The 27,984-nt window shown below is 34.8% G+C and overlaps 4 protein-coding genes and 1 long non-coding RNA gene across 7 annotated transcripts; 2 read left to right on the top strand and 3 right to left on the bottom strand.

The window, feature by feature from the left end:
• LOC142551489 (MLO-like protein 10) lies at positions 1 to 9,783 on the bottom strand. 3 transcript variants are annotated; one of them, XM_075660760.1, is made up of 17 exons: positions 9,416 to 9,783; positions 6,374 to 6,545; positions 5,995 to 6,183; positions 5,174 to 5,231; positions 4,876 to 5,081; positions 3,522 to 3,638; positions 2,992 to 3,052; positions 2,777 to 2,865; positions 2,535 to 2,609; positions 2,365 to 2,453; positions 2,052 to 2,101; positions 1,881 to 1,921; positions 1,636 to 1,809; positions 1,155 to 1,190; positions 1,003 to 1,070; positions 817 to 877; positions 1 to 599 (listed from the first exon to the last, which is right to left on the bottom strand). In XM_075660760.1, the coding sequence occupies exons 3-17, from the start codon at positions 6,127 to 6,129 to the stop codon at positions 198 to 200; spliced, it is 1,662 nt and encodes a 553-aa protein (XP_075516875.1). In that variant the 5' UTR covers positions 6,130 to 6,183; positions 6,374 to 6,545; positions 9,416 to 9,783; the 3' UTR covers positions 1 to 197. The 3 variants fall into 3 exon arrangements, with proteins under 3 accessions (XP_075516875.1, XP_075516883.1, XP_075516892.1); XM_075660768.1 differs by having other exon boundaries at positions 5,995 to 6,180; XM_075660777.1 differs by having other exon boundaries at positions 9,522 to 9,783.
• LOC142551508 (uncharacterized) lies at positions 6,642 to 7,254 on the top strand. Its single transcript, XR_012821580.1, has 2 exons — positions 6,642 to 6,766; positions 6,809 to 7,254. It is a non-coding gene; the product is annotated as an uncharacterized LOC142551508 (long non-coding RNA).
• A 2,211-nt stretch (positions 9,784 to 11,994) lies between the features above and the next one.
• On the bottom strand, positions 11,995 to 20,780 carry LOC142551480 (lysine-specific demethylase REF6-like). Its single transcript, XM_075660748.1, is given in 9 exon segments — positions 11,995 to 12,894; positions 13,001 to 13,942; positions 14,140 to 14,793; positions 15,104 to 15,723; positions 17,299 to 17,449; positions 17,570 to 17,637; positions 17,726 to 17,804; positions 19,598 to 20,057; positions 20,059 to 20,780. Coding segments are annotated over 9 exon segments (3,918 nt in total). The 5' UTR covers positions 20,440 to 20,780; the 3' UTR covers positions 11,995 to 12,331.
• Positions 20,781 to 21,537: 757 nt separating this feature from the next.
• Positions 21,538 to 24,967, top strand: LOC142513635 (surfeit locus protein 1-like). The gene is made up of 4 exons (XM_075619734.1): positions 21,538 to 22,873; positions 23,638 to 23,787; positions 23,888 to 24,187; positions 24,686 to 24,967. The coding sequence occupies exons 1-4, from the start codon at positions 22,641 to 22,643 to the stop codon at positions 24,756 to 24,758; spliced, it is 756 nt and encodes a 251-aa protein (XP_075475849.1). The 5' UTR covers positions 21,538 to 22,640; the 3' UTR covers positions 24,759 to 24,967.
• Positions 24,968 to 25,230: 263 nt separating this feature from the next.
• Positions 25,231 to 26,086, bottom strand: LOC142551473 (uncharacterized protein At3g17950-like). The gene is made up of 2 exons (XM_075660736.1): positions 25,871 to 26,086; positions 25,231 to 25,788 (listed from the first exon to the last, which is right to left on the bottom strand). The coding sequence occupies exons 1-2, from the start codon at positions 25,952 to 25,954 to the stop codon at positions 25,315 to 25,317; spliced, it is 558 nt and encodes a 185-aa protein (XP_075516851.1). The 5' UTR covers positions 25,955 to 26,086; the 3' UTR covers positions 25,231 to 25,314.
• Positions 26,087 to 27,984: the final 1,898 nt, after the last annotated feature.

The following is a 27,984-nucleotide window of genomic DNA, read 5'->3' as shown; positions in this document are numbered from 1 at the left end:
TCCAGTTTATTCTTTATTTTCGGATTTTATTATTTCAAATTCCGCACATGAGACCAACAATTTAAATTGTTTCTGTAAACTAAGAATATACCAGGTTATTGAAGCAAAATATAAGGCAAAGAAAGCCAACTGACACGACTGGCATAAGATACAGGGAAGAGAGTAAAAAACAAATCAAGGGATCAACTCTTTCTACATCATTTCTGCAAGGCCAGCTTCACAAATGAGGAGTCGTCTTCCTTTTTAGTTTCTTGTTCACCACGTATGCTTGTCTCATATTCTATATCATCACGATCAGTTCTTATGATCAAGCTGGATGTAGCAGTCATGTGCGACGATGGCTCCTCGATATCAGATATATCATTTTCTTCATGTCCAAGTGAATGAGTAGAGTGCCCAGTAGTTTTGAAACGTTGAAGTGTGGCACCTGTCGGGTGAAATGGAGATCCCATCAAAGATATGGGGCTTGCGTCACCTAGAGTTCGAGTAGGAGACCTTCCTTCTTGCCCTCTGTTCTTCTTTTTCACAGCCATATGCCACTTCTTGAGGGCCTTTGATGTTTGTTCATCAAAGATTGATTTCTTCATATTTGAACCCATCTGTGTATGTATGGCAATAAAATTGCCAATCAGTAAAGAGTAGAAAAACTCAAGGGCGAACCCAAAATTTCGTTCAAGGGGAGCGATGCCATTGATTTTAGAGAGAGGAAATTAATTTTTAGATTTCAACTTTTTGGTCGTTTCATAGGGCTGATCGCCACCCTCATTCCGCCCCTAAATAAGTTTAGAAATATCAGTATGTTTCTTGTGAAGGTACCTGAGCAATAAGGGCATAGAGTGGAAGTGTAATATAGCTGCATAAGCATAAAACAAAAACCCTGCAATATCATAACAAGATCTAATCAGAAAAAAAGGCGTTTCTTGTTCCAAATGCTAAATCTCGTATCTCATATATCATTCATATAATTCAAATGTGCCACAAATGATGCTGGATACGACTTACCCCAAAGCAATTTTGACAACTAGTAGGTTGATATTATCATGGAAGCAAGAATCTATTCCGTATTCGTACTGCACAAGACAAAATTCCTTTCATTAATTATGTTGTGCGGGATAATCTGGTGTTCAATGTACTAATTAGAAGAGAATCGTTACCCAAATCCAGAAGAAGTATGTTATTTGGAATGCATTCTGCACGGATGATTAAATTGATTAGCACGTTTATTTGCCTAATAAGATATGGATGGCAGGGATAAATCCAAATGAACAAACAAATGGTACACGGATAATTTTCAAAATTATCATACCCCTTAAACTTAGTTAAAGCATTCCCACTAAAATTTTGGCCATTATTTGAAACATCAGCGACGACGACAATTGAGATATTTTTCTGAATGACTATAACCCACTCTTGATCAATTTCTTTTTTCCCTTTTACCAATCAATATGGTGTCCGAACACAAGGTTCACCATCCATCAGAAATATAAGCCATTATAAACCGTGATAACAATGAGTTGCAAGTCGATTTTACTTGTATAACAGAATTTACACGAACCACCACATTGAAGTTAGACACTGGTAAAACATTGAGTTAGGCTATTCTCAGTATCTCTTACCTGAAAAAAAGAATGTTACCTGAAACAAGGAAAAGTGTATAAGATGCAACACCAACTGAGGCCGACCAAACCAGAAATATTTATCTGACCCTTGCACAAGAGGCATGCCCTGGACTACTGCGTGTCTATCTGTTATATCGAGGGCCATCCTAGTCAAAATAGCTTGTAGCTTCGTGCCAACAGCTAAGATTATCTGGAAAACAACATATGTTATGTTTCTTGTTCGTGTACCTAGAATTTATTTTTACAATGAAGGGATCTTACAATAAGAGGAATTAAGGATGCCCAAAACAGTGCCCTCCAACCTGACAAAGTACAAGAGAAAAATATAAAGGCTTAACAAATAACAAAATTGTCGGGTTCATATTGATGGAAATACTGCTGCAAATATTTCATTAGAGGACATAATATTGCAATGATTGAACAGTAACTTACCACTAACATTTAGGAGCAAGAATATGACAAATGATCCCCAAAGTACTGGACTGCCATCCAAAAATCATATAAACATGGGAGGAAGAAAAGAGTAAAATCAGCAACTTAAATTTGGGTTTGATTGAACAAAGAGTCGATTGGTCTAAAAAATAAAAGAAACAAATGATCTACACAGTAAAGGATTGCCATCTGAAAATCACACTAAAAAAAGTGGGAAAAATGTAAAATTAGCAATTTTGATTTGGGCGTAATTGAAAGAGTCTATCGGTCCAAAAATTCAAAGAAAACTAAGAATTTAGTCTATTGTAAGTACCTTACTCCCACAACAATCTTAAAGTCGTCCTCCAGTGACCTTTTGATATACTTTTGGAAGTTAAATTTGCTTCCTGGTGCCAAATGAACCTAAAAGGTTAAAAGGTAAATCCATAGTTAAAAGAGAAAAGAAGGAAATATAACTCATATAAAGGACATAAAATTACTCACAGTAATGAAGCCATTGCGAAGGGTCAAGTAGTCAGATTTGCCAACAGACCTAAAAAATTGACGACAAAAGCATCCCTGCACGAAAAAGATAAAATCACCAGGTTAGCGAGTATATGGGTAGCAGCCTCGAAGCAACAAATATGAAAAATTGTCGCATATGATTACCCATCTTTGTAACAGATATAACCACGTCAGTTTATGCAAAAATATAAAAGAAGAATCAAGTAGACAAAATGGCTCACAATATAAAAGAAAAATGGTATTCTGGTCCAGAAACTGGAGTGTGCCATCACAAAAGATGTCTCATGAGAAAGCCTGAACCTTGAAGGATCTGCCAGTTCCACAATTAAAGTTCTAATCTGTTAAGACTTAAGACCTTGTCTGTGGAGCGTTAAGGTAAAGACAAAATATTGAGTTATGTTATGGATAGAAAAATGTAACTGATGCATGAATATACCATTTGAAAATTCGTAATCATGAGATAAAGTTTCCTGCTCCCATTGTTTCCAGCCACGAATCTGGAAAGCATAATTTATTTGATATTTCTAACATAAATAAAGAAAATGACTACACTAATAGTAATATATTTAGTGGTGGGAAGACCATCCCATTGATTTTTTGTTCATCATCACAGATGATATCAAATGAGTTACAGAAGTGGATAAACGGTATTGGCAAACAAATAGTTTACGATGGTGATATGTAAAGCTCAAAATATAACTTCCACCAAAGTGTTAAATGGAATTCTCTTATGGAGAAATTTTTTTAAGAATACAAAAGTATATCTTGGTGGTCAGATAGGAGATTCAAACTACTAAAACTAGAGATGAATAAAACAACAAGACCCAAAGGTACTGAAGAAAGGTTTCCGGAAAAAGACGTAGTTAAAGTGACTGACATATTGCCTCGTGTATTCTCAAAATTTCATTTTTCATAGATGGATGAAATATATAAAAGCAAATAAATGATTAGAGGAACTAGAATCACCTTAAGTCTTCCGAGTGCCATTGTTACAGCACTGTAAGTCACATGCAAGACTGCTAAAAAGAATATCAGGATGTGTATCTGATGCAGTCCATCAACCGATATAAGCGAGACATGCCCCTGATTAAAAAGCAAAACCAGATTAGAATGATGTAAACTGAAGGTAGAGTCGTATAATGTTGAATAATTAGGAATTTTCTTCCTCCTTGAGAGAACATGAAATAGCGCAGGCTACAAAATATTAGCAGATCACAAAGACATAATCAGGATTGATTTGATGCTCTGGCTGGGGGATCCATGGAAGTTTTAATATTATTAGCTATTGCTAGAGTTTAAACCATATTCATCAAGACAGATGCTTAAAAAGGCCACCTTTAGTGATGAAATTTATGGTATTTATAAATTTTATGCCTCGTCTGCTCCTAATACATGCTAGACTTTCAATTTTAATACAGCTTTGCATATTTGTCTACATCCTTTTCAAGAAGAGAAAATGTGAAACATTTTCCTTTGAATGCAGGATACATTGCCAATCTGTGGAGTTCATGTATGTTTTTTTGGTTGGCATTAATGTGAAGTTTTCGCATAATATGTTGGAAAGCTTATGTCCACAGTTGCCAACACATTTGGTTGGTTCAGGTGTTTTAATTCAATTTTTAATAGTTCTCGACCAGAGTATTTTGATGATTGAACATTATGATAATTTTGACTTAGATAGAAACTCAGTTCCATTTTTGTTGTATAAATAGTGGGTTTGTCGTTTCTTACACTTGAATTTAGATTATTAAATTTAACGATTGTCTTGTTGAGAATGAGGAGATGAATGTGAAGTTGAATCGACTATCCAGTCGGTGCGGTTTATTTCAATTCTAAGATGTTGAAAATTCGAAGGTTTTTTATTATCTTGTTGAGAATGAGGAGATGAATGTGAAGTTGAATCGACTATCCAGTTGATGTGGTTTACTTCAATTATAAGTTGGTAAAAATCGAGGGTTTTTTAGATTAAATCAAAGCCATCGGTCAAGTCTTAGATTGAACAGAGTCGAATTTAGGTTCAAACATATCAGGTTTGTTCGAGCTCAATAAGTTAAATTTTACAATCTTTGAGCAAGCTCGAACATGTTTAATTACATTCAAACTTCAAATTAACACTAAAATAATGCTTGTATTTGACTCGATCTGATTTTTTCACCATAATTGTGAATAGAGATGTATAATACACATGTATAAGCAATTCAAAGATATGAGTGCATGCGTGCTCATTGTTAATGATAAATCCTATACAGGAGAAAAAGTCAATGTGAAAGCACAAATGGATATTTGGTGACCTCGGCCTCATAGAAAAGTAAATAATTACCTCCTTGCAAGAAGGCTCCTTTTTCCCAGCTAAGACTCTACGCTCATAAGACAAAAGCCTGCGATGGTTTCCTTCCTTGTTTTCATTTTGGTAACCCGCAGGACAAGGCAGCATGGTGTCAGCGACATTGATAGGTATGCAGATGTCAGCAATATAATACTGGGAGAATACTAGAATTAGGGAGATGAAACCAAGTATCATCAACTCTGCCAAAACAAAAAAAATTCAGAATCTAAAGCAAGGACATTTCATTGGAAAAAAAATAATAAGGTCAGATGAGATTCAAACAAAAACTCACCAGCTTTGACCTTCTCCAATGCCTCATAAAGAGCTTTCTTGTGCCTCTCAGTTAACCACTGCAGAACTTTCAGAATATCAAGTGGAGGAACGCAATTCACTCATACACGCCAGTAAAGCATGATTTAAATTGTAGTAGGATGAATAAAGAAAAATATTACAACTGAAATGGAGTTAATAAATGCTACAACGACCTAACAAGAGGACCCCAACTATTGAAATCACATAAAAGCTAACAAACGAAAGCAATATGGACAACTCATAAGAGCCAAACAAAAGGATATAAGAGCTATCTCAATTTCATATATTTAACTCGATTCCTTAAAGAATGTCTATCGAGACTTAAATATCAATTAGTAACACGCAGGAAGTTAAAAAATAAAGGACGTCACAAGGTCATGATGTGAGAAGAGGACTATGTTGATGACATGCAAGTAACAAACTTTTACCAAGATGAACAAAATAGATTAAAGATTGTGAATAGCAGATGATGAAAACCTCAGACCCTTTCTCCAAATTATCTATATCAACAGTAGAATAAGAATCCTGACAAAGAAAGAATATCAACTTATCAAATAATTGGTTGATAAGGCCAGAATCCATTAACTTAGGAATGATTCAAGGGAAAAATATGGAAAAAAAATCAGGATCTAAAACAATAGAAAACAAGTATTAACCATAAAAGAGATGACACACGGAAAAACAAACAAACAAACAAAATTTCACAAAGAAAGAGCAGGAAAATACTTTGGCATCCAAAATGTGAATGACAAAAGGACGGAATGTTCTAGGCAACAGCATAGGTGCTAACTAATTTAATACCGTTCCAACTTTGTGGAGTATCTTCTCCAAGGCAATAGAGATGAGAATAATCACAGCACAAACACCAGCAACAGCCCACGTTGACGTCTGATCAAGATTTCTTGATGAGCCTTCTTTGACTCCTCCACCAGCCATATATATTTGCAGAGGGACTAGGGACTGAAAATGCCCTTTTGACAGTAAACACTTCTGCACAGAATAAGCATATTTGAGGGCAGGAGATTTGGAGCTGAAGAAGCATAAGCTGCTAGTTGTCCAAAATTTTCAGAGAGCGGTTATATTCTAAACCGATGTCTTAAATACCAGTATACCTCAATCATCTGTATAATGTCAGTGCATGATTTTTTTAAAGATAAATAATTGTTTATGAATTTCTTACGCTGCAATGGAAATATATTCAATGCCACATCTATTAGAGAATTAGTAGCAAATGAACTTTCTTCCTTCGAAGAATTGGTCAAGTGTCAGAAGTCTACAGCCTTTCGAAACAATGCAGCTTCTCGTTACTTGATTTGACTGAATACCTAATGGCAGGATGTCTTGATATTATCCTGCATTGGAAAAGATAACATGATAATATAAGATATAGTTTCGGGTATGACTAACAAAGAATATCAGCATGGAATGAAAATCTCGACTGGGCTCACCCTTGCTTTTCAGTATACTTGACATTTTGTCATTGTACTAAAATTCAACAGTTTCAATCTGGACTTGCATAACATGTAAAATTTAAGATTCAATGACTCTATATCAAATTACAGGGAGAAAAAGTGTTGCAAGAAAAATCACAATCTGTTGTTAGCGAAAGCTAAAGAATGTCGACTTTGTGAAGGTTAGTAGACATTAGTTCAAGCTTTTTGCTAAACCAGCACTCTTAAAACAAATATTTTATATCTAATGCTACTCTTGAAAATAATCACCACTTTAACATCCTCTACCACCCAACCTTTTCCCTCTCTCACCAAAACTTTGTCCAATCTCCCTGGTTTGCAAAAACCCTAAAATATTAAAAAATACTTATTATATTCCTGTGCTAAAAAATGCAGATCGCCTTCATATATTGCATACACTTAAAAAAAAGGACCAGAGAAAACTCTTATTAATTAATAAAACTATCAATTCAACCATGAATATTTATAGATTCTAAATCTGAAAGCTGAAATTTGATGATAGAAGGTAAATGAACCAAATTTAAGTTGTATGAACCCTGAACAATGGACAGAATTCTTATAAATCATCGCTATCAACCAGGAATTTTTATACAAATAAATAAATTTATTAATATTAATAAATTCAAAAACTGCAACTGAAGGATAAGACATCCTTCTAACTGGATTTACAGAAAACATATTGATAGCACAATTTTGGGCACCTCGTCCAGAAATTTTTCTATTTTCAATTTTAAGTAAACCTTTAAGATTTCCTTTGTGATCCATCAAAAAGGTTAAATTTATAATTAGATAAGCTAACCAATGTAATCAGTCGCGCACAGCCAAAGGGGTTCAGTGCACTTATATTCACAGTCCCTGAGCTCTCAGAAATTAAAAATCAGACCAACATGATGCTGCATGGAGGGTGGGTCATCATTTCTTGAGGTTGAAACAGGAAAAAAGTGCAAAAGAAATGGTGGATCCTTGTGCATTAAACTTGGCTAGTAGGAATGATAAAATGGTAGGGAGAGACAGAGAGGATTTTCAAGAACTTGAACAATTAGAATCTTGGGTTCAATTCAAGATTCAGCCTGTTCTTGGCTTTCCATAATCTCTTAAAACTTTTAGCAACATTGTTAACAATGGCAGAGGCCAAATAGGATGAGAAAGTCAGTGGTGTGGTAAATAATATGACATATTTGTGATCACAAAGTAAAGTTTGGTTGGAAGTTATGTTATTAAGGGGTAATGCTACAAAACATTCTCATTTGGCATATATGTAATTCATCCTAGTAGGCACTTGCCTATACATCCTTTTACATTACAAATGGCATCTCAAATCAAGCTTCGCGACATCTCTTAAGGTCTAGAATTTGAAAATCCACGTAGTATTTCTATGAAGAAACATCTCTCTTATATAATGCACCTAGCCTAGTCTACATCACACTTTTTACAACTTATTATATTATTACCACAATTTGACTTCATAACCTTCTGCATCTGCTCACTAAAGTTCCTATCATTACATGAGATAGGTTGCTATAGTCCACCTTTGTGAGGCTAGCTTGAAACTATACTTGAGGTCAATCAAATTTTTATTAAAAATCTATTATATAGAATGTGAACATCTGAAAAATAATTTTCCACTTTATTTTAGCATAGTTCCCTCCATGGACTCCAACTGAACCATGATTTGAATGATCCAAGTAACAAGTTGAGTAAGGTCACATTTGTGATTACATCAGAAGTGACCATTAAAATGATGTGGTGATCTTTTGCAAAAGAATTTTTTTATGTTATCTAACAAAGTAAACCCAAAGCCTAGCAACCTTCTTCTCAAAAACCCACCCTGACTCGTCAATCAATAAAATATTTAAACCATACAAGTACTTCAAAATTCTAAATGCTGCAAACTTCCCCATATCAGCATAGATGGCACCTGATACGATTATATAATTCACCTGCATCTTTTACACCATACAACATTCACGACGACAGAGAAACAGCAACAGATATCAAGCGGATGCAGTCTCACATACAATGAAAACATACAAGACAGTCATTTCTACATATCAGTAGAGAATCTAACATCAATTAAACTAAATGTGATAGATCCAATGCACCATACCAAATCCTTGAACTGACTCTAAAAAAACTGAGTTAGAAGTTTTCTTCATAACTTAAATTTTTAGAAAAGTGAACATAAAATTTGAATATCTTTATTTGGGTTGGCAAACGCCCCAAGACACAACATTGGACCGCCCTTGCCTTTAAATCGTTTACTCCACCATTTAAATTCCAAAATTTGTTAATATTACCGGAGGATAATTAAAAGGTGACAATTTTTCATGATACCAAATCTCGCAATCCTTTTCGTCCAATCATTCACCCACGTTCCCAGCATCCACCACCCCCCACCCCTCGATCAACCAAAAATTCTTTCAATTCTGCTGCCGCATAAGACTCGCTGCAGCCACTGACATGATATGGACGATCAGATGATGGGTTCCTATCTACGCCAGAGGCTTTGCTACCAGCGCCAAAAAATCCAGCCGTTGCTTGATTATGGAAAACGCCCGTTGTGGCATATAAACAACATCTTTTCATCCATCATTTCGATTACAAAATCAAAAATAAAAAATTTGCATAGTTGACTGCACTACTCTGTGAAAACCAACTTCAGTGGCATTCCCACGTACTTCCATATCAAAATTCTGAACAAAGATTTCAACAGATCATTAAAATATAGCACAGAGAAGATAGAAATTTACATTCATCGTAGGAAGAGGAAGAAAGACGGGTGAAAAGGAGTTTCTTTTTTTCTTTTTGTCCGAACAAAAATGGAAGAAAGAAACGCGGAGTGTTTTGACTGCTCACGTAATAATATTATCATATCTTTGTCTAGATTCCGTCAATTCCATAGTCGGCAACTTCGGTTTCAACATCCTTGGAATTAATTCTACGTGCTTTGTCAAAAGCGTCGCAATCAAATTCACATTCCAGCCTGCAAACCCACTTCGATTAGCTGCCTATTACCATTAAAATCGAATCATATCAAGAAATAGACTTCAATTCCATAGTTAAAATCGAACAAGATTACTTATTTTTCGGTTCAAATTTCTAAGCTTGGGAATTTGTAAAGGAATGAAATATTAAATCCACTTTGAGTAGTAATAATTAAAGGTAATTAAATGTATTTGCTTTGTATTATAGATAAAATTCGCATATGCTTTTTTTCTCCCTGATTTTTTTTTAAAAAAAAACTAAATTATTTATCTTTTTTTATTATTTATTACAATTTGTGATCTTAAATTAACTTATTTTATTGCCTAAAGACATCCACAATAGTGAGTGTTATAACACTCATCAACTCATAAAAAATCGTAAAGTCCACTGTCACATACTTATTATAACAATATATCTCTTTCGCCCACATTTTTTTAACATTAAAACTCATTATTATGGATCTCACAATCTACTCAATCATCTTAAAAAAATTTCGTATTAAGTAAAAATATTTTAAAATATTTAAATCATTTTCTAGATGTTCCAACGGTTAGTTTCCAACGACTACTTTGCAATGACTAGTTTCCAACGACTACTTTACAATGACAATTTTGTAAAGATGATAATAATTGAAAATCATATTAATCGAAATGAGAAATACAATAATTAAAAATTACAATCACTCGAAAATACAATAATACTAGAAAATACATGTCGAGTAAATAGTTTAGATATTCCATCTCGACCTAATATCATGGCATAGATATTCATGTATGATAAGCTGCTCCTCTGTCATATGTGAGGTGTCTTTGTTCAAGATTTCGTACTCCTCCAATCTCAAGCGTTGATTCTTAGCTTCAGATTTGGACAAGGCAGGTTTTGGCTTAATCTCCTCTACTTCGAGTTGTATTTGTTTCAGATCGACTTCGGACTTCTTCACGCTGTGTATTCACTCAACTTTACGAAATTTTGTTGTAGTTTATTGTCAGATCTGGACATCAATGGATATTTTATAAAAAGGATTTCAAACTAACCTTTAACTAGTCGTTAAATTTTTTTTGGATTTTTTAAAATTTAATTCGAATTTAGTTTAAAATTTTAAAAAATAATAAAAAATTCCACAAAAACCGTTAGAAAAAAAAAATTAAAAAAATACTTAAAAAGATAAAATTTTAATTAAAAAAAAAGGAGTGTGACAATATGTGAGTATTTTATCTCGCCAAAATTTAATGGAATAACCGTCAGATTGGAAAATTTCAACTTAGCATAAAGACAATATTCTCGTGTGAGGTTCAACTTCCGACTTCGGACTTGAATCATCTATACAAACTCATATGTGTTTAACGAGGTTTGAAGCGATTATTTAAAATTGAGAGTAAAGTTCAGTTAATGAATAATAAATATAATAAATAATACATAAATACATCAGAAATAATATATTATATTAAATAAAATCAATAAATATTTGAAATAATTACATAAATACCACTCATCTAGCTTTTTGAGAAACAAAAATATTTTTATCAAATCTGTATAATACATTCGTCGGACAATTTATTTTGTCAATCAACAACATATCTAACGCATTTAGTCTATCTTGTGACGTTAATTGAAGATAAGTCTTCATTAACTTCAACTTCAATAAACTTCTTTCCGCTGATGCAACTGATACTGATATGATTAACAAAATCTTATAGACAGTATTTGAGAATAAATCATTAGTTTAAACGCTGTAGCAATTTTGCATAAATTTTTCATAAAATGATTGAAACACAGTATGAAATTGAAAAAACAAGAATAAAAAAGGTTTAATAGACTTTGATGATGGCATATGTTTCTTAAATTTGATCGATTAGTGGGATATATTAAAGAATGTTAGAAGAGAGATTGCAACTAATAAAGCATGAAATACTATATATATATCAAGTTGATTGACTATATGGATCGATTCCAAGAAAGCAACAAACTTTATCAAGTCATGAAATGAAAAAAGAAAAAAGAAAAAAAAAGGCTTTCCATTACATAAAAATAGTTCCATGATTATTGTCTTTGAGAAACAAAGATTATCTTCAAAGTTGACAATATATTACAAAGTTGTACTTATGCATTACATTTGGATCCCTCCTCAAATCTTATGGTATTTTTCATACTACCCACATGAGTGATAATATCATTATCCATTCATCACATGACATTAGTGCTAAGTAGATAAATCATGGTCATTCATTCAATCATGATATATGAATCAATACACGTGTCATATACTGAGTGAATGATAACACTATCCATAGATAACTGTCAAACCCTTGTTGATGTTTTCAATAAATCAAAATATTGTACACGAGAACTTAGACAATGAAACCCCCCCTAATATTGAAAGCATTAATAAGATTTGGGTCCAATACAAGAATGCAAAAGTACACTACAAAAGCAAGTATCTCGCATAGGCAAATATTAGCATGTTAACTTTCTGCTTTTTTTCAACCAATTCTCTCATTCACATTTAACCAATTGCTCGAGTTAATTTTCTGTCCAATAACGAACAATGAACAAACCATGATAATCTGTAACCCTGACGAAAAGTTCCAACATTAAGCTAACTGATCTACTAGACCTACATCAATCTGAGTCAGTTGAAATTGCTAATCAGCCATGTTAAGAAAAATTCATCTGTAAGATCATCATCTAGGTTTCTTTGGATTATGGCCTGTCTTCCGTTTGTGGCGACTGAAGTCCGACACGAACCGAAATGTCTGGCCACACCCTGACACGTTGCAAATATAGGGTCGAGCCCCCGTGTGAACTCTAATGTGTTCGGTCCTTGCCCATGCCCACTTAAATGACATCTTGCAGCCTTTCCAGGGACATTTCAGAGGACGGTCATCGAGATGAACACGTCGGTGCTGCACCAAATACTTGTGCGAAAAGAACTTTTTCTCACATCCCTTCACTGGGCAGATGTTTCTTTTGTGCATGGTCAGCTCGTGTTTCGATCCAAAACTCATGGTGCACCCCTCTACGTCACATAGATGTTCGTTTTCCTCATCTCTTGTTCTTGCTACCTTGTTAGGAGAAGTGGCAGAAGATTTCATGGTTGGACGTTTCTTTGTATTTGTATCTTTTCGCAGCTTCTTTACTGCTATTTTCGGTTTACTCGATCTGGGCTCTATATCTTTACGAGTCTTTGCAGCTCTTTTCCTTAGTCGTGTGCTGGGACCACCATCATCCTCATCTAACAATGAGTAAGTTGGACCATTTCCCGCTGTTCTCGTGATTTTTCTTATGCTCGCGAGTCACCATTAGCCTCGTTCCAAAATTACTCTTAGTTAGCTTGCAATAGATGCTTGGTGGGATTTCTTGTGGCGATTCATCCAAATTTTTGGAGTTATTTCTCTCTTCCTTCAATCTTTTAATTCCACGCTTACTCTTAATTTGCTTACAAAAGTTGCCAATTGGAATGTTTTCAAATGATTCATCAAACTTTTCATCCTCAGAACTCTCTTTCTCCACTCGCTTGGTTCTACTCTTACTCCTAATTTGAGTCCAACAGTTACTGAGTGGAAATTCTTCAGCAGATTCATCCAAATTTTTGGCCTCGGTAGTCTCTTTCTTCAATAGTTTAGTCCCACACTTATTTTTAACTTGCTTACGGCTTTTACTGAGTGCATGATCTTGAGGTGGTTCATCCACATTTTCCACCTCAAGAGTCGTGGCTTTCAAACGTGAGCTATTTTCCACCGTGCTTTTCCTCTTTCCTCTTCTTTTGCTGGTTTTAGAAGTTGTTTCAGCAGCTTGGTAGCAGTCCGACAGCTTCTCGAATCTCAGATCAGGCAAATCTACCAGGGCAGTAATCCCCTTTTCCTGCTCCATTTCTTCTAAATTCTGGTCAACTAACAGCGGATGAGCCTGACTAGACATCCACACTTTGCCGCACCATTTTCCGGCAACAACTATCTTTTTCTGCCTGCCTGATCCCTTTTCTTTAAATTCACTATTAGATGATGGACCATTAACTGGGATTCTGCGTCCAAAAGCACTATAAAGAACAGAGTTGTATGGCATCTGTTTACAGTAGAGAGGGGAGCGACTAAGATTCGCACTGTAGAAAAGGTTGATGCCCATTTTCACAGCCCAGTCTCCATTTCCATGTATGGCGTTTTCACTATCTAAAGCTAATTGTATCCTTTCTTTGTCGTCCTCATTGGCCTCCCTGAATGGAATTTCATTCCAGAGGTAGTCGTTTTCCAGTTCTTCTGCAACTTTTTTTGCTTGAGATTCTAATCTGGGATAGTCTGCAACAACAACAAAGATGCTCATGAAAAAAAATCTAGCCGGAAGCTAGTAATGTAGTTTCTAAAACACAAAGTATTGTCCACTGTGAATATCTTCAAATTCTGATTTTATTAAACATAGGGGTACCAAGTTTAAGAACAGGGAAATTTTGATAGGTCAAGAGTACTTCAAAGTTGTGAATGCAAAAGAATCTCACCAGGATGACAGACAAGGAAAACATGGGCTCCACCAATTGAATTAAGCTGTTTTTCCACTTCCATGGCATGATGAAGGCAGAATACGTGGAATCGAGAAGAGTCCTCATCAGATCTAGGGTAAAAGGATAAAGATGTTTCTATTGATACAGAACCAGTGCTCATTGTTGCTTTGCTCTCATGGGCCACAGGTTTACCATTTAGCACGTCAAGTATTCTTTGATGTCTAAACCTGTCAATTAATGAGTTTGAGTCAATCACTGCAGTGTCTCTGGTTTGAACTTCCGAGTCAGAACTTCGGTGATTTGTTTCATTGCATGTTTCTCTAGCTAGACCAAAATTTGTGTAGGAATCAGAATTGTGCAAATAAACTTCTTTTCCGCAACTGATATTTGAATTGGTATTCTCACAAGCATGTCCACTGTCCAAGTAGCTGCTTTCTCCAGTTCCCATGGCTTTGGCAAGAAACTCTTCTTCATCCTCATTCTCCTCGGAATCGGAGGAATTACCATATGCCAAAGCCAATAGGCCAAGAGAAGAAGGGCCTTTACTTGCCTCATTATTAGAATCCATTTCTAAGCTTTCATCATCCAAAGCTCGAACTCGATTACCAGTACATGGTGGGATATCAAGGAGTCCATATTTCTGCACCATCCCTACAAAAGAACACAAGAAGCTCACGACATAGGCCACAGATAGTCGCCAAAAGTCGCTCACTATTATTTGGTTTGGGATCATCAACAAAATAGGCACAATTTTATAATGGTTTTGTTTTTCCACCAAGTTATAAATATTGTTTACACAAAATAGAACTTCACTTGCATATCCACATAAACAGAAACAACACATGACAATGCAACACCAAGTGAAAAAATTGAGACAAAACATTAGATTTGCACGATTACTTTTACTGAAAAATAAAATAAAATAAATTATGTATTATAATAATTTAACCTGTTATATTACCTGAACAAGAATTCATTTGAGGGTTTGTAGCATCACTTATGGGATTGTGTTCGCTACAAGCTATACCCCCGTCATTAAATATGCTACAATCAGCTGACTTCAGGTACTGAGCAGTGGCCTTCGTGGGTTGAACTATAGCAACACATGTGAAACACAGAATTCCACAAGTGACACATGTAAACAATCCCTGCTCATATTGAGAAGCCTTCTTTACATCGGAATCAGTAAGCTCCGTATAATGCGTGTCATTACTACTACCTAAAGAAAAAGGGGTTTCCTTTACATCACAGAACCTCTCTTTAACCTGCATCCTGTCTAGAGTAAAATCATCATGAACATTACAGCTTGACGTTTTCGAGTCAACATTAGGACTGCATAATCCAGGGAACCTAAACTTTGTTGTAAAATGCAATCCATCTTGTGAATTTGGGGACGTTATGAGATTCAGAGAATTTTGAGGAAGAAGGACGATAGATGATCCTTTCCCAAGAATGTGAAGGATACTGTTATTCTGCATCATATCCCGGCAAAATAGCTCTTTGATCAATATTTCTCCTTCATCCTTGTTTTTCTCCTTTAATCGAGAACTCCGTGGTTTCATGGCAATGCTCTTTGGTACTCTACAGCAAAATAAATACAAATGCTGAAGAAAGATAATCCACGTGCCATATTTTAAAAGATGTCTTTATAACAAACGACATAACTATAATTGCTTATTGTAAGAATAGTGACCCTACATTTTTATAAGGACGATACTAGCTGGAGTATCTGACAGGACAAGCCATATATCATACAATAATAAGAAGACACAGAGCAACTCAAACATGAAAGACCAATTATTGTAAGAATGCAGTGTTCGCTTCAATTCTTTTACTGATGACTTAGAGCACATGGTTTCCATTATTGACAACCAAGTCGTAGTGCAACAATCTGTCGAAGCAGCATTACCAGAAGACAGTTTTAGAAGCGAGTCCATTATGGCCTGGTATGTTTAGTTACTTTTTTTGGTGGGGGAGCAAGCAAGAGGATGAGCATAATAATTGGAATCACCAGGGGAGAACATAGAATAGAACTGTACTCTAGCACGATAAATAGTAGATAGAACTGAATTGGAAAAATGTAGAGCAGCCAAGCAAAACAATGATGGCAAACTGATTTCAAGCAAATCTCAAGTAAGCACAACTAGAAGAATGTCCATCTAGCTCATTCAACATAAATATCCCAAATTAAATGAAGCATTCTCTATCAAATAAAGAGAGAACAGAGATAAATCTATTAGGTTGCTTTTTAGAATTTGAAATATATATTGTTAATTCAACATCTTGAACACAGCATAAATCTTTTTAACAATGAAAATTGAGGATTTTCAAATGCAATCTGAAGTTAAAACATATAATTTTGGTTTTGCAAAAAACATTAATATTGATTTGTAAAATCAACATGATTGATATAGAGGATTGTAAACCATTAAGGTATTCCATATGCAAAATTAAAATTTTAAAAACTACAAGAGTTGCAAAATTGGGAGGCTGTAACGACGGAGAGCGAATTCTATCAGTACAAGTGTTCGGTCCTGCAGGCATTCTAAGGGATAGCATACTATATCTAATTAAAAAACAACCACATGTTATCTAATATGGATGTTACGAAGTCTTGAATGATTATAAAATAAATATTCCTTTGCATACAAGCACAAATGAAAAATCTATACCTTGCAATTCACTCGAAATGCATCATCACTACATTTAAGGCATGCATAAAAGGCTTTCAGCCTTTAAGGGGCACCAAGGCTCGTGCTGTAAATTTGAGGCGCACACTTCGTTGAGAGGTTGCACCTTGACTTACATCTAGGTGCACCTCTCGAAAGATTTTTATAACCATAATTTGGAGTGAGAGAGTTAAAAAAATGCATTAATGGTGCATTTTGCAGAACACAACATTCAAAAACCCCAAATGACTGTCTTATCAATAAGTGTAGCAGTAAGGGATTAAGATTATAAGGGCTTCTTTTTCATCCAAATTTATTGATGAGCAAATGCACGGGTTTATGAGGTTCAAATTTAGAGTTCCAATTCATGAAAGTACCTAAACTCTTATCACTTAAGATGAATCAGGTTTTAACACAACATTATTTCTGGAAAATTGTATTTGGCTATTTCCTGATATGAATCAAAAGGACATGATAGAAAACAAACCTTGAACATAACGAAAGTGCTAGATCATACAGTAACTGGAAGTGAGAGACCATAGGAGGACAATTGATTGATGCCCTTCGAATTGCGGCCTCTTTAGCAAGCCTCAACCATTCAGGAGTAGCAATATTAGCTGCCTCTCCACAATTAAATCCTAAAATGATAGTATTGTGTAAAAATGAATAATTTTACATTTCAAGAATATAAATCTTTTGCAACTTCTCTTGACAGTTGAATTCAGAGATATCGAAATTGAAAAGTGTAAGTGTCTTACCATGACTGAACCCTGAGTGATAGGCTCTTGGAAAAGTCACGACAAATTCTCCAGCATTTTGCACCAACCTAACTCAAGATAGTATAAAAGTAAGGATTACATGTTCAGATGAAGAGCAAAAGAAAATAGGGACATGATAATGCAGCGAAGTGTCACCTGCAGCATGGAACACCAGCATTAAGAAGTACTTCAGGAGACATGACTGTTGTCTTCTCACCAAGTGTAGAAAATGTCACTGGATGAAAAGATATAATGATAAATATACACATTAAATAGATAAAGACAAAAATTCAGGGGCAACCAAACAATGAGAAGTGTCATGAATAAACACACACACACACACACACACACATACAAAAACTGCTCTGAATATAACAGAAGGCGTTAAGCCTCCAGTTGTGTGTGTGTGTGTGTGCGCGATCGCGCGCGCGCGTGCATATATACATAAAATCTCATCTATAACCCGCTCAAAGAAGCATTTGTTGTTCCTCACAACTAGAATAACCCCTAAATTTGGATCTTCTTTCTTTGGGGGTGGTGTGGACTGTGGAGGGGTAAAATGAATAGGCTAGTAAATTCCATCTAAAATGTGATAATAATCTACAAACCGAAATCAGCATTCCAAAATATTCCTTGAAGAATATCTGTTTCCAGAATCCATCAGCTTTAAACATCACATGCGAAAACTGTATGGTGCGTAACACGGTTTGGCCTTTAGAGATAGGGTTGACACATCAGGTTTTCAAACAGTAAATAGCACCAAAATGCACAAGCAGTAAACATCCATTTCTGTATTTTGCTTGATACACGTTAATTTTGGTTACAAATACAAAATCTCCTCGATACGTCCTGCAATCTGATGAGTCCATGTTATGCCAGTTCCTGGATTCAAATAACAACTACAAACAGAAGACAAGAATGAAGAACAAAGGTACATTCAAGAACTGAAATATAGAAATAATACTGATAGTGTTTTCCCAGAGACAAAACAGAATAACAAATGAACGGAATGAATAACTAACTCCTCTCCCTCACTCTTTTATTCCCCCTTCCCACGTGATACTTCCTAAATGGGACTCCGAGTGTAAACAAATCTTATCTTGGGCCTTAGATTATCTTCCAGGCCCCTAACAATAATTACCAGATCTTCTCTGGGAAAACACTATCAATATTATTTCTATATTTCAGTTCTTGAATTTACCTTTGTTCTTCATTCTTGTCTTCTGTTTGGAGTTGTTATTTGAATCCAGGAACCAGCATAACAAATTAACGGAATGAATAACTAACACCCCTCCCTCACTCTCTTATTCCCTCTTCCCACGTGATACTTCCTAAATGGGCTTCCTAGTGTAAACAAATCTTATCTTGGGCCTTTAATTGTCTTCCAGGCCCCTAGTAGTCCATAACTCACAAGAGGATCAATTATAATAGTTGGAGATGTTGGAAACCATAGACAGCTTATTCCAGTACCGAAATCACAATTTTGTGTAAGCACCACTTTGATCAATAGATTAAGAGAAGTCAATCAATTGTCCTCTTTCATGATAATATGTTAAAAATGGATATATGTTGCCGAAAGAACAGAAACTTATGATATTGAAGTTATCTATTGCCAGTCAAACGAGGGGAATCACTTCCAAAGTAAAGGCCAAAAAGAAAACTGCTTTCTATTTTCAGCCATAAACTAATATTTAACATCTTTTCCAACACAGCTTCAGAACTAACAAATAATTAGTAAGCATATTTATCAATCATAGGTTGTGGGGGATGATGCATCAGTTACCAGCACTAATATAGATATGGAAACACGGTTTGGACATTTGAATGAAATTCAGCTCGAGAAAGGCTTCGCTGCTCAATTCAACAATCATGTAAGATTCTAAAAAGGGGATTTTGAAATTTGGAAATACTCCATGAGCTCACAACAATGTAAAACAGAGCATCCCATTAAAAATGGCATGCAAATTTTCTTCAAAAAATCTGATATTCACATTAATCTCAATTTTTATGCGTCAACTATAAACTTACCAAGTGGATTGATTTCTCCACCGTAACCATGTTCCCTGATCACTTCCTCAAAAGCAAAAGCTGCCTCATGTGGCACACCATACCATGTCTTTCCGGCACCCATATGTAAATAATTCAAACTATGAAAATCATGATCCTCTACATGCCACGCAAACCAGCTAAACATCATTGCAACATAAACCATAGGCGAAGTCACTCCCGGAATCTCCTCCTTCATGAACCTCAATAAAGACACGCTCGCCCTGGACACTCCCCTCATGTTCCAATCGGTCTCTCCCACAGTCACCACACCCTCACTCTTCTTGACATTACTCCTCCTTGTCACAAATGCCGATCCTGGCATGTCATTTGCGTACTCCACCGAGAAGGGCTTATCTACAGTGGCATTCCAAAAAAGGGTCTCCATTTCCAATGCATTTAAATCCTTTTTTGCATACTTTTTCAAGTAACTCTTTTCAAAAGCTCTTAGCCTTTGCCTCAAACTCCGACAGAGTATACTTCTCACCGCTCAACCACACCGATTTCTTCACGGGGCGGTGCTTCCTCGGGCAGAACCCGATTTGCTGTTGCCGTGTGGTAAAAGTAGAGCCCGGATTCAACTCTTTTGCCCGAGCTAGAAGAGACCTGTTAAAATTAGCAATAACAGTTTTCTTGGAACCTGCAGGCACAGGGGGGACAATTTTGCAAATACCATATTTAGCGGCCTCTTTTTCAATCTTGAAAATGTACCCAATTGGATCTTGAAACTCAGCTAAAGTGGGGTGATACTCTAGCGCCACCGGCATAGATTTTAACCATGGAGGAACCTCAAAACTTGCACCACAGTTCACTTCAGCCGCCATTAGTGAGTAAAACAAACAACTAATAAAATTACGAAATCATATCAACGAACCAATAAGGATACAGAAACAACGGTGCAGCAAAAATTTGAATATGCATGTCACCAAATGTGAGATCTGGGGGGTTCACAAGGGAAGCATTAAGAAGTATAGAATGCTGAAATTAGTCGAAGAATGGATTTTGAGATTCCCTCTCTCTCTATTCTATCATTTTTCTGCTATTTTGTTGGGTTTAACGGGGGAATATATAATTTTTTTTTTGGGTGTTGTTCTTCTCTCCTCTGTTTTTTGGTAAGAAACGAACAGAGGAGAGGAGAAAAGGTTAATGCGAGTGTGGACTGTGCAGTGGTGGTTTAGTTCAAGGTTGGGCAAATGACTGTGACTTTGGATACAATTACTGTTCTGCCATTGTATTTCTTTATTATTTGTGGGTTTTTTTTTTTACTAAAATTCTAAAAAGTTAATTTTTAACTTGTAACTGGACTTTTCTGAATATTCGTCTATTTTTAAAAAAATCTTAAAAATAATTGAGTTTGAGTTCGAAATTTTGTTTAAATTTATATTATTATCAGATGAACTTTGAGTCATCGAATTTATCTTCAAATTTCAGCATTATATATTTTTTTGTGTGTAGAAAAATCATGTTTGTTTGAGTTTTTAGTAAATTAAATAAATTTTGTATTACATATCTATACTATTTTATTAAGTTTGAAACACTTAGAGTAAATAATTTTGATGTCTTGGTCTGTTTTAATAATTATATATATTAATAAAATGTTAAAATTTTAGTGCAAGTTATATGTAGTTTAGCGGTTAGAGTCTTTGTTCTTAAGGGTTTAGGTTAAAGTTCTATTTCTATTGAGATCATTTTTTTATTTTTCAATTTATATAGCAAAATTACAGTTTAATTTCTTATTATTTTTTATAATTATATTTTGATCCTCATTTATATATAAATTAAATGAATTATAAAAAATATTATACAACCACGCAACACATAATTTAGTATATTAGTATATATTATACATCCAATCTTTAGGTACATATAATATGTAGTGGTTAAAAAGTTTTTTTTTTTTAATATGCGACATACTACGGTAAAATAAATAAAAACTTCTTTTAAGAAAAAGGTGGAAAATATTATTTTTATTTATGAAAAATGAAATATTTGAGAAAAAAATAACTAATTATAAATATTTTATTAGATTTTTAATTTTATTTATTTATTTATTCTTATTTTTTCCATTTTCAAAAATCATTAAACCCTGTGTCCAGTTACACGCCAAACCTCCACCAGCTGCACTGATCCAGCGTTCTTCTAGTGCCCAAAAAGAACGAAGATGTTCCGGATGTCATCGTCGCCATCTCCGCTATGTCAGCACCTTTCATAGAAAGGAATCTCCGGCGGCGGGTGCGTCCAGTAGTCAAACTCAAGTGGGCACCACAACTATCCCTGTATTCCACTTCCGCCCCAGCTATTTCTGTGCCTGATGTAGAGCAAAGTTGAATAATGATATTCCACCTAAGATTCGATATTTTTCCTGTTTTTGCATCTGGGGTTTATGGGTTTTTCCGGGAGTGGTTGATATCATGAGAAAATTGGTTCTTTTTTATTATGGGACGGGAAATGATCTCCTGTTCTGCAATGGTGTTCATTGATTTATGGATTTGCAGAGAAAAGAGGGAGGTCAACATGGTCGAAGCTGCTTCTTTTTATACCAGGTGCCATTAAATTTGGCCTTGGCACTTGGCAGATCTTCAGAAGACATGAAAAGTTAGCTTTTGTTTCTTTTTCATTTATGGATCGTGCTATCTTACCTGCGGATATATGTTCCACAGAAGTGTTGGATTGTTTTCACTGAATGAGCATGTTTTCTGCTGTTTTAAAATATTGTCCAATTTGGAAGATATTTGGGAGTGTGGTAGTAACAAACTGCAAACTGTGATTATTTTTTAGTTAACGGACAAAATTGTGAGAATAGTGAACTGTTATTGCTCATTACTTTGTCACGTAGTTATTTCATATTTGACAATCATCGTGGAACCTAACCAAACTGTCTGTTGATTTTGATGAATGCGACAAATTTCGTTGCATTTGGATTTTTAAGGAAAAATAAATAATCACTACATAACTCAAATGGATATGGGCCTTGGTTGAAATCTGGTCCCTCCCACTCCCTCTTGTTTTGTATGTACAGATAAAAATGCTAGAGTTTGGGCAAAGTAGACTTGGAATTGAACCACTTAAAGGCAATCAAATTTCGTCTTCCATTGGCAACACTGATTCTTTGGAGTTCGGGAGAATACAGTGTAGAGGAGCTTTTGATGACAAGAAGTCAGTATATGTTGGTCCAAGTTCAAGGAGCATTTCTAGACTCACTGAAAACGGATACTACCTTATAACACCCCTCATTCCGGTTCTTGGTGATCTTGAAAGGCAAAATGTTGGAGAGAATATTCAAATAAGCAAGCCAATAAATATTATCCGATGTTATCCACCTTCCAGCTTTGCTATTTAATTATGTTAAGTAATGTAAGTTTTAAAAGAAGATTTGCATTGTGATGCAGAATTTGGTCTCCAAACCATGATCTGTTTGCTGGACAAAATTTTTAGTTAACATTTAAAACATCTTGACAATGTTTGCATGTATTTGCATAAAGCTTTTTCTTTCTCCTACTAACACAATAGTTCTTTTGTAATTCAACTAGTCATCACTCAAAAATCCTTTACCGTTATGCTTTAACTTTTAACTCAATATTTCATATTTAAGACTCTAAAATACCCCATAAACCAATAAATTAGCTTGATATACGAGAGTGTGACATCACCAAAACAATACATTTTTTCATGACGTGACATCTGCAATAAAAAATATATCATTTAAAAGTTAAAATCAAGCATATATTCCAAAACGCATTTTCTCGCAATGTTTTCTGAAAACATTAAAAAACAGTTCTTTATTACCACGCATTCCGATGATAAGGGGCAATATTTTTTTAGTTCACAAGTGTTTTGTGCTGTTATCACTAAAGATTTCCTTATTGTTCTTATGACTATGATAGTGGCAATCCTTGATTTCTACTATATTCGTTATAAATTATCCAGGGTTGTTTGATGTATCAATATACATTGTCAATTATTTTCATGGTTTCTTGAGAATACAGGTAAGTTTCTTGAAAATATCCTTGAATTTCTTGCAGTCTGCAATCACCGGTGTTAGTCAATAGAGGGTGGGTGCCGCGTAGTTGGAGAGACAAGGCGTTAGATGTTTCAGAGGATGATAGCCTGTCAAGTAATTCATCCACCCCAACTCGACATTGCAAAAAATTCTTGGTGGCAGTTTTGGTCTAACAAACCAAAAAAACTTGAGGTTGTAAATTTTGTTTCTCTGTGTTTTGACGAGTTTTAATGGATGACTTAACTATGAAATAAAATTACAATGTATTAAAGCCGACAAGAGCATGATGCATCTGTCGTCTCTGTAGAAGTCCTTAGTGCTATACGTGGTAGTGAGAAGCCAAGTATATTTGTGACACCAAATGATCCCTGGTACGGTGGTACCTCTCAGTGGTTTTATGTTGATGTTCCAGCAATTGCTCGAGCTTGTGGGCTTTCTGAGAAAGCACTCTATATGGAAGCTATCAATGACAATATCAAAGCGATCAGCCCGTACCCTGTTCCAAAGCATGCCAATGCGCTTAGCCGTAGCTCAGTTATGCCACAAGACCATCTTAATTATACATTAACTTGGTATGTATCATTCTGTTTCCCTTTTGTAAGTCATTCACTCAAATTTGCACCCTTTTGTACTCGGTACATCTTTTATCAAATGAACTTGATTTGACTTTCTCTTAGTATTTTTCTCATTAAAATCCCAAATTTTCCAATATATGAAAAACTTTTATCTTCCCATTATTTCTTGGTGCCAATAGTAATATTCATATTTTAGTAGTATTATGGTTTATGTCGGAGAACTTATTTTCAGAATGTATTTCATATTCCACGCAAGTGCCCAGGGTGAAAAGACTTCGTTGCTGCTATTTTGCAGTAGCAGCATTACATATTTGGATGGGGGTGGTGTTTTCTTTCATGTAGGCTGTTACATGTACGAGTCGATTTTAGGACATGTGCTGTTACTTCTTTGAATTTCGAATTTTTTCCGATGGGCTTTATCTTGATTTCTTTTTCAGTTCTAATCCCCATTTTAGTCTCTTCACTAGTGATAATAAAAATGCTTATCTGGTGCAGGTACTCACTTTCAGCTGCAGTAACATACACGGCTATCAAGAGACTCAAACCGAGAAAGAGTAGGAGATATTGATTCCTCCCTCCCATCCATCAAATTTTGTCTTGCAGTCTTGCGCATGCCACCAGGGAAGTAAACCTTATTCTTCTTTTTACAAGCTTCAATGTTCTCTTCACAACACGTAAAAGTTGACGAGGTTCGATGATTCTTGAGCTACGTTTTTGTTACAATATGCGGATGCAAGTGTCTGTAATCAATAAAAATATCATGCCTCGTTTCCTGGACGCAAATAGAGGCCAATGTTAACACTACCACCTCCATGTATTCTTGGCTTCCATTTTATTCCCATGATTTGTCGCATACTACACGAAAATATGGGTTAATTGCATTAGGCACAATGTGAGAAAGTCTACAAAGCATAACCACCCCTAGAAAAGAATATTAGCAGATTAAAATTTTCTCCGATGTTTGGTAAGGGTAATGCATGTCAAGTCAAGATGAGAAAAAATATTTATCTCAAAAATCAAAGATAAAATTAAAAAAAAAATGAAAAGAAAAGAAAATGGACCCATATGGTAAATGTTGAAAAAAAAAAGGACGGGCAAAAGATGATAGCCCACTGATCATTATCCTAAAACACGCTGCACAGACTGCACCACCGATCCACCGCCACCAACGCCGAGAATCTACATACCCCCGACGGCGGAGTCGGCGGGGACTCTTCCACGACTTCCGCTGGGGGTAGGACCCTCCCCTCAGCAAACAAAGCCCGCCCATTACGCGGCTGTCCTAGAACAATCCCTTCTTCCAGCTCCACCGCTACACTGCCCGACTCTCCAAACCTCCTCTCCACTTCCAGATACTCCCCCAAAGACGCCCTTCTGGCGGCGTCACCCTCTTCCCCACACAACATCCACCACCTCCGCCTCTTCCGCACCACAACCCCTCCCCTGACTTTCTCCGGTTTCCTGCTCCTCCGGCCTACAGTCACCGCGGAGATGGAATTCTCCCGCTGGGACGCGGCCCTGAAGGTGATGGCCTGGAGTGTCACGCCCATAAGGGTGCCCAGTGTGGTACTTCCATCATGGAAGAATGATCCTGTTGACTGTAAAAAAACACACCTTTCATTTTCAAGATAATTTGCGGGATTTTACTGGAAAGATCAAAAGAGTGAACAATATTTCTACCTCGGTGTCGAGATCAGAAGAAGACAGCGAAGAAGCGGAGGGGGAGGAGGGTGGTGGCACCATATCATTCGCCGGATCTAACATCAGTGCGTCACTCTGTGTGAGTGAAAATGGTGTTTTGTCGGTAGAAATAGAGGAAACAGCAACTATATCATGGCTACAAAGTGAAATCCAACGTAGAACAAGTTTTTTATTATTATTATTTTATTTTTATAATTTCGAAATTAATCGTAGTTTGCAAATCACTGCTCAATTAAATTATATTGGACAAATCACAAAATCGTTTTATAAAATGTTGATAAAAAGATCGACACACTTCTTTTAATAGAGAATAAATTTTTATTTCAATGTAAGATGAACATCTTTGATTCATCATTTGTTCGTACTAGTCGATAGTTGTATTTTTAATATACATTATCCATTTATTATTTGTCAGAAGTATTTATAATTTTTTGTAAACGGATTTTTTCTCCTACTATTAAATACATATATATAAGTTTTTTTGCACATCTTTTAGGTTAAAATTTACCATTGATTTATATTGTTCTTATTAATTATAAATTGAAGAAGGCTCCACTCCACACACCTAAAGTGAAAATGAAACTTTCCACCTAAGTAAGGTGAACAATAATTCTGTGAAATGTTGAATGGAAAGCAAATGGACCACTCGATGTCGACAATTGAGATTTGATATCTAACAAATTTTATAGTTGGTTGGAAGCAGTGTTTTCAAAATCGATCGGACCAGTTCACACATTTTAATTTTTTTTAAAAAATTCATTTTTTAATGTTTTTATGTCTAAATTTAAAAAAAAAATTGTTATATATATATATATGATTATTTTGATTTTGAACTTTATTAAAAATATTATTTTAGTAATGTTAGTTTTTTAGTTTTATTTTTTATTAGCAACTTGTGTGAGACGATCTCACGGATCTTATTTTATGAGACAAATCTCTTATTTGGGTCATCCATAAAAAAGTATTATTTTTTATGCTAAGAATATTACTTTTATTGTGAATATCGCCAGGGTTGAATCGTCTCACAGATAAAGATTCGTGAGACTATCTGACAAGAGACATGCTATTTTTTAATTTAAAATTTATATATTTATATTTTATTATATGTATTGTTTAGATTTTAAACTTAAATAAATATTTTTATTATTATTTATATATATACACATTTAAAATATTTAAAATATATTATTTACTATATTATATTGTCGCTAGATCCAATGACTTGAGCTTGTAGGGTCCAATAAATCTACGGTTGTTATGTATGCATTTTTGTGAAGCTATTTGATTGACTTAATATTTAATTTAAAAATTAATATTTTTGATATAAAAAATAATATTTTTTATCAATTAAATCAGATAAAAAATATGTCTCACGAAATTGAATCAACCTTGTTACACCCTCCCTCTTTTGCTTATATATTTATCTTAAATGAAACCGTCTTTATTTATTTTTCCGATAACACGTTCTTTAATTATATACTCCTGAATAAATATCTTTTTTAGGTTTAGAGAATTTTAAACATGCTATTTTCTATCGGATGATAAAGTTTAAAATAAGCATATATTTCTAACCTATAGTTTATGTAAAAAAGACATATTAAAATAAGATTGTTTATTATATTTAAATGAAAAATATTATAATATATGTAAATTTGTGTGACAAATATTAATTTTTATATCAAAAATATTATTTTTCATGTGAGATTTATCATCTTTTATCTCATGTGTTATTCGTCATTCATCCATGAGCCAAAATATTGGGATTACAAACAAAGATATTTTATCTTCATTTAATTGAATAGATATCATAAAACCTATTTAAAAAATATTTCAATTTATGTATGACAATCATATCTCAATAAAAACATTTATTATATCATCCGTAAAATAAAAAAATATTTTGGAATTTTTCTATCTTAATGTAATTTATAGACGAATATTATTTCATATAAATTCGAGAATGTTTTACGATCACGCATGAAAAAACTATCTTGTCATTTTCATGCCGAACACATTGATAAAGCTTATATGATCTAAAACTATCATACCTTAAACATGACCAATAGCCTGAGTAAATTTTTTACCACGATCTC

This window comes from Primulina tabacum, chromosome 1, assembly GCF_025594145.1.
Source record: "Primulina tabacum isolate GXHZ01 chromosome 1, ASM2559414v2, whole genome shotgun sequence".
In the NCBI taxonomy this organism is placed as follows: Eukaryota; Viridiplantae; Streptophyta; class Magnoliopsida; order Lamiales; family Gesneriaceae; genus Primulina; species Primulina tabacum.
Note: the sequence above shows the minus strand (reverse complement) of the source record. Positions and strands in the feature narration are given on the sequence as shown.

Coding starts and splice junctions, on each gene's coding strand:
- LOC142513635 (XM_075619734.1), top strand. CDS start 22,641: ATGCTAGAGTTTGGGCAAAGTAGACTTGGAATTGAACCACTTAAAGGC. Junction 22,874..23,637: donor GTTCTTGGTGATCTTGAAAG/GCAAAATGTTGG, acceptor AATTTCTTGCAG/TCTGCAATCACCGGTGTTAG. Junction 24,188..24,685: donor CTTAATTATACATTAACTTG/GTATGTATCATT, acceptor TATCTGGTGCAG/GTACTCACTTTCAGCTGCAG.
- LOC142551489 (XM_075660760.1), bottom strand. CDS start 6,129: ATGGCTGGTGGAGGAGTCAAAGAAGGCTCATCAAGAAATCTTGATCAG. Junction 5,082..5,173: donor ATTGGAGAAGGTCAAAGCTG/GTGAGTTTTTGT, acceptor TTGTTTTGGCAG/AGTTGATGATACTTGGTTTC. Junction 2,610..2,776: donor TACCATTTTTCTTTTATATT/GTGAGCCATTTT, acceptor TTTTTCGTGCAG/GGATGCTTTTGTCGTCAATT.
- LOC142551473 (XM_075660736.1), bottom strand. CDS start 25,954: ATGTTAGATCCGGCGAATGATATGGTGCCACCACCCTCCTCCCCCTCC. Junction 25,789..25,870: donor CTTCTGATCTCGACACCGAG/GTAGAAATATTG, acceptor GTTTTTTTACAG/TCAACAGGATCATTCTTCCA.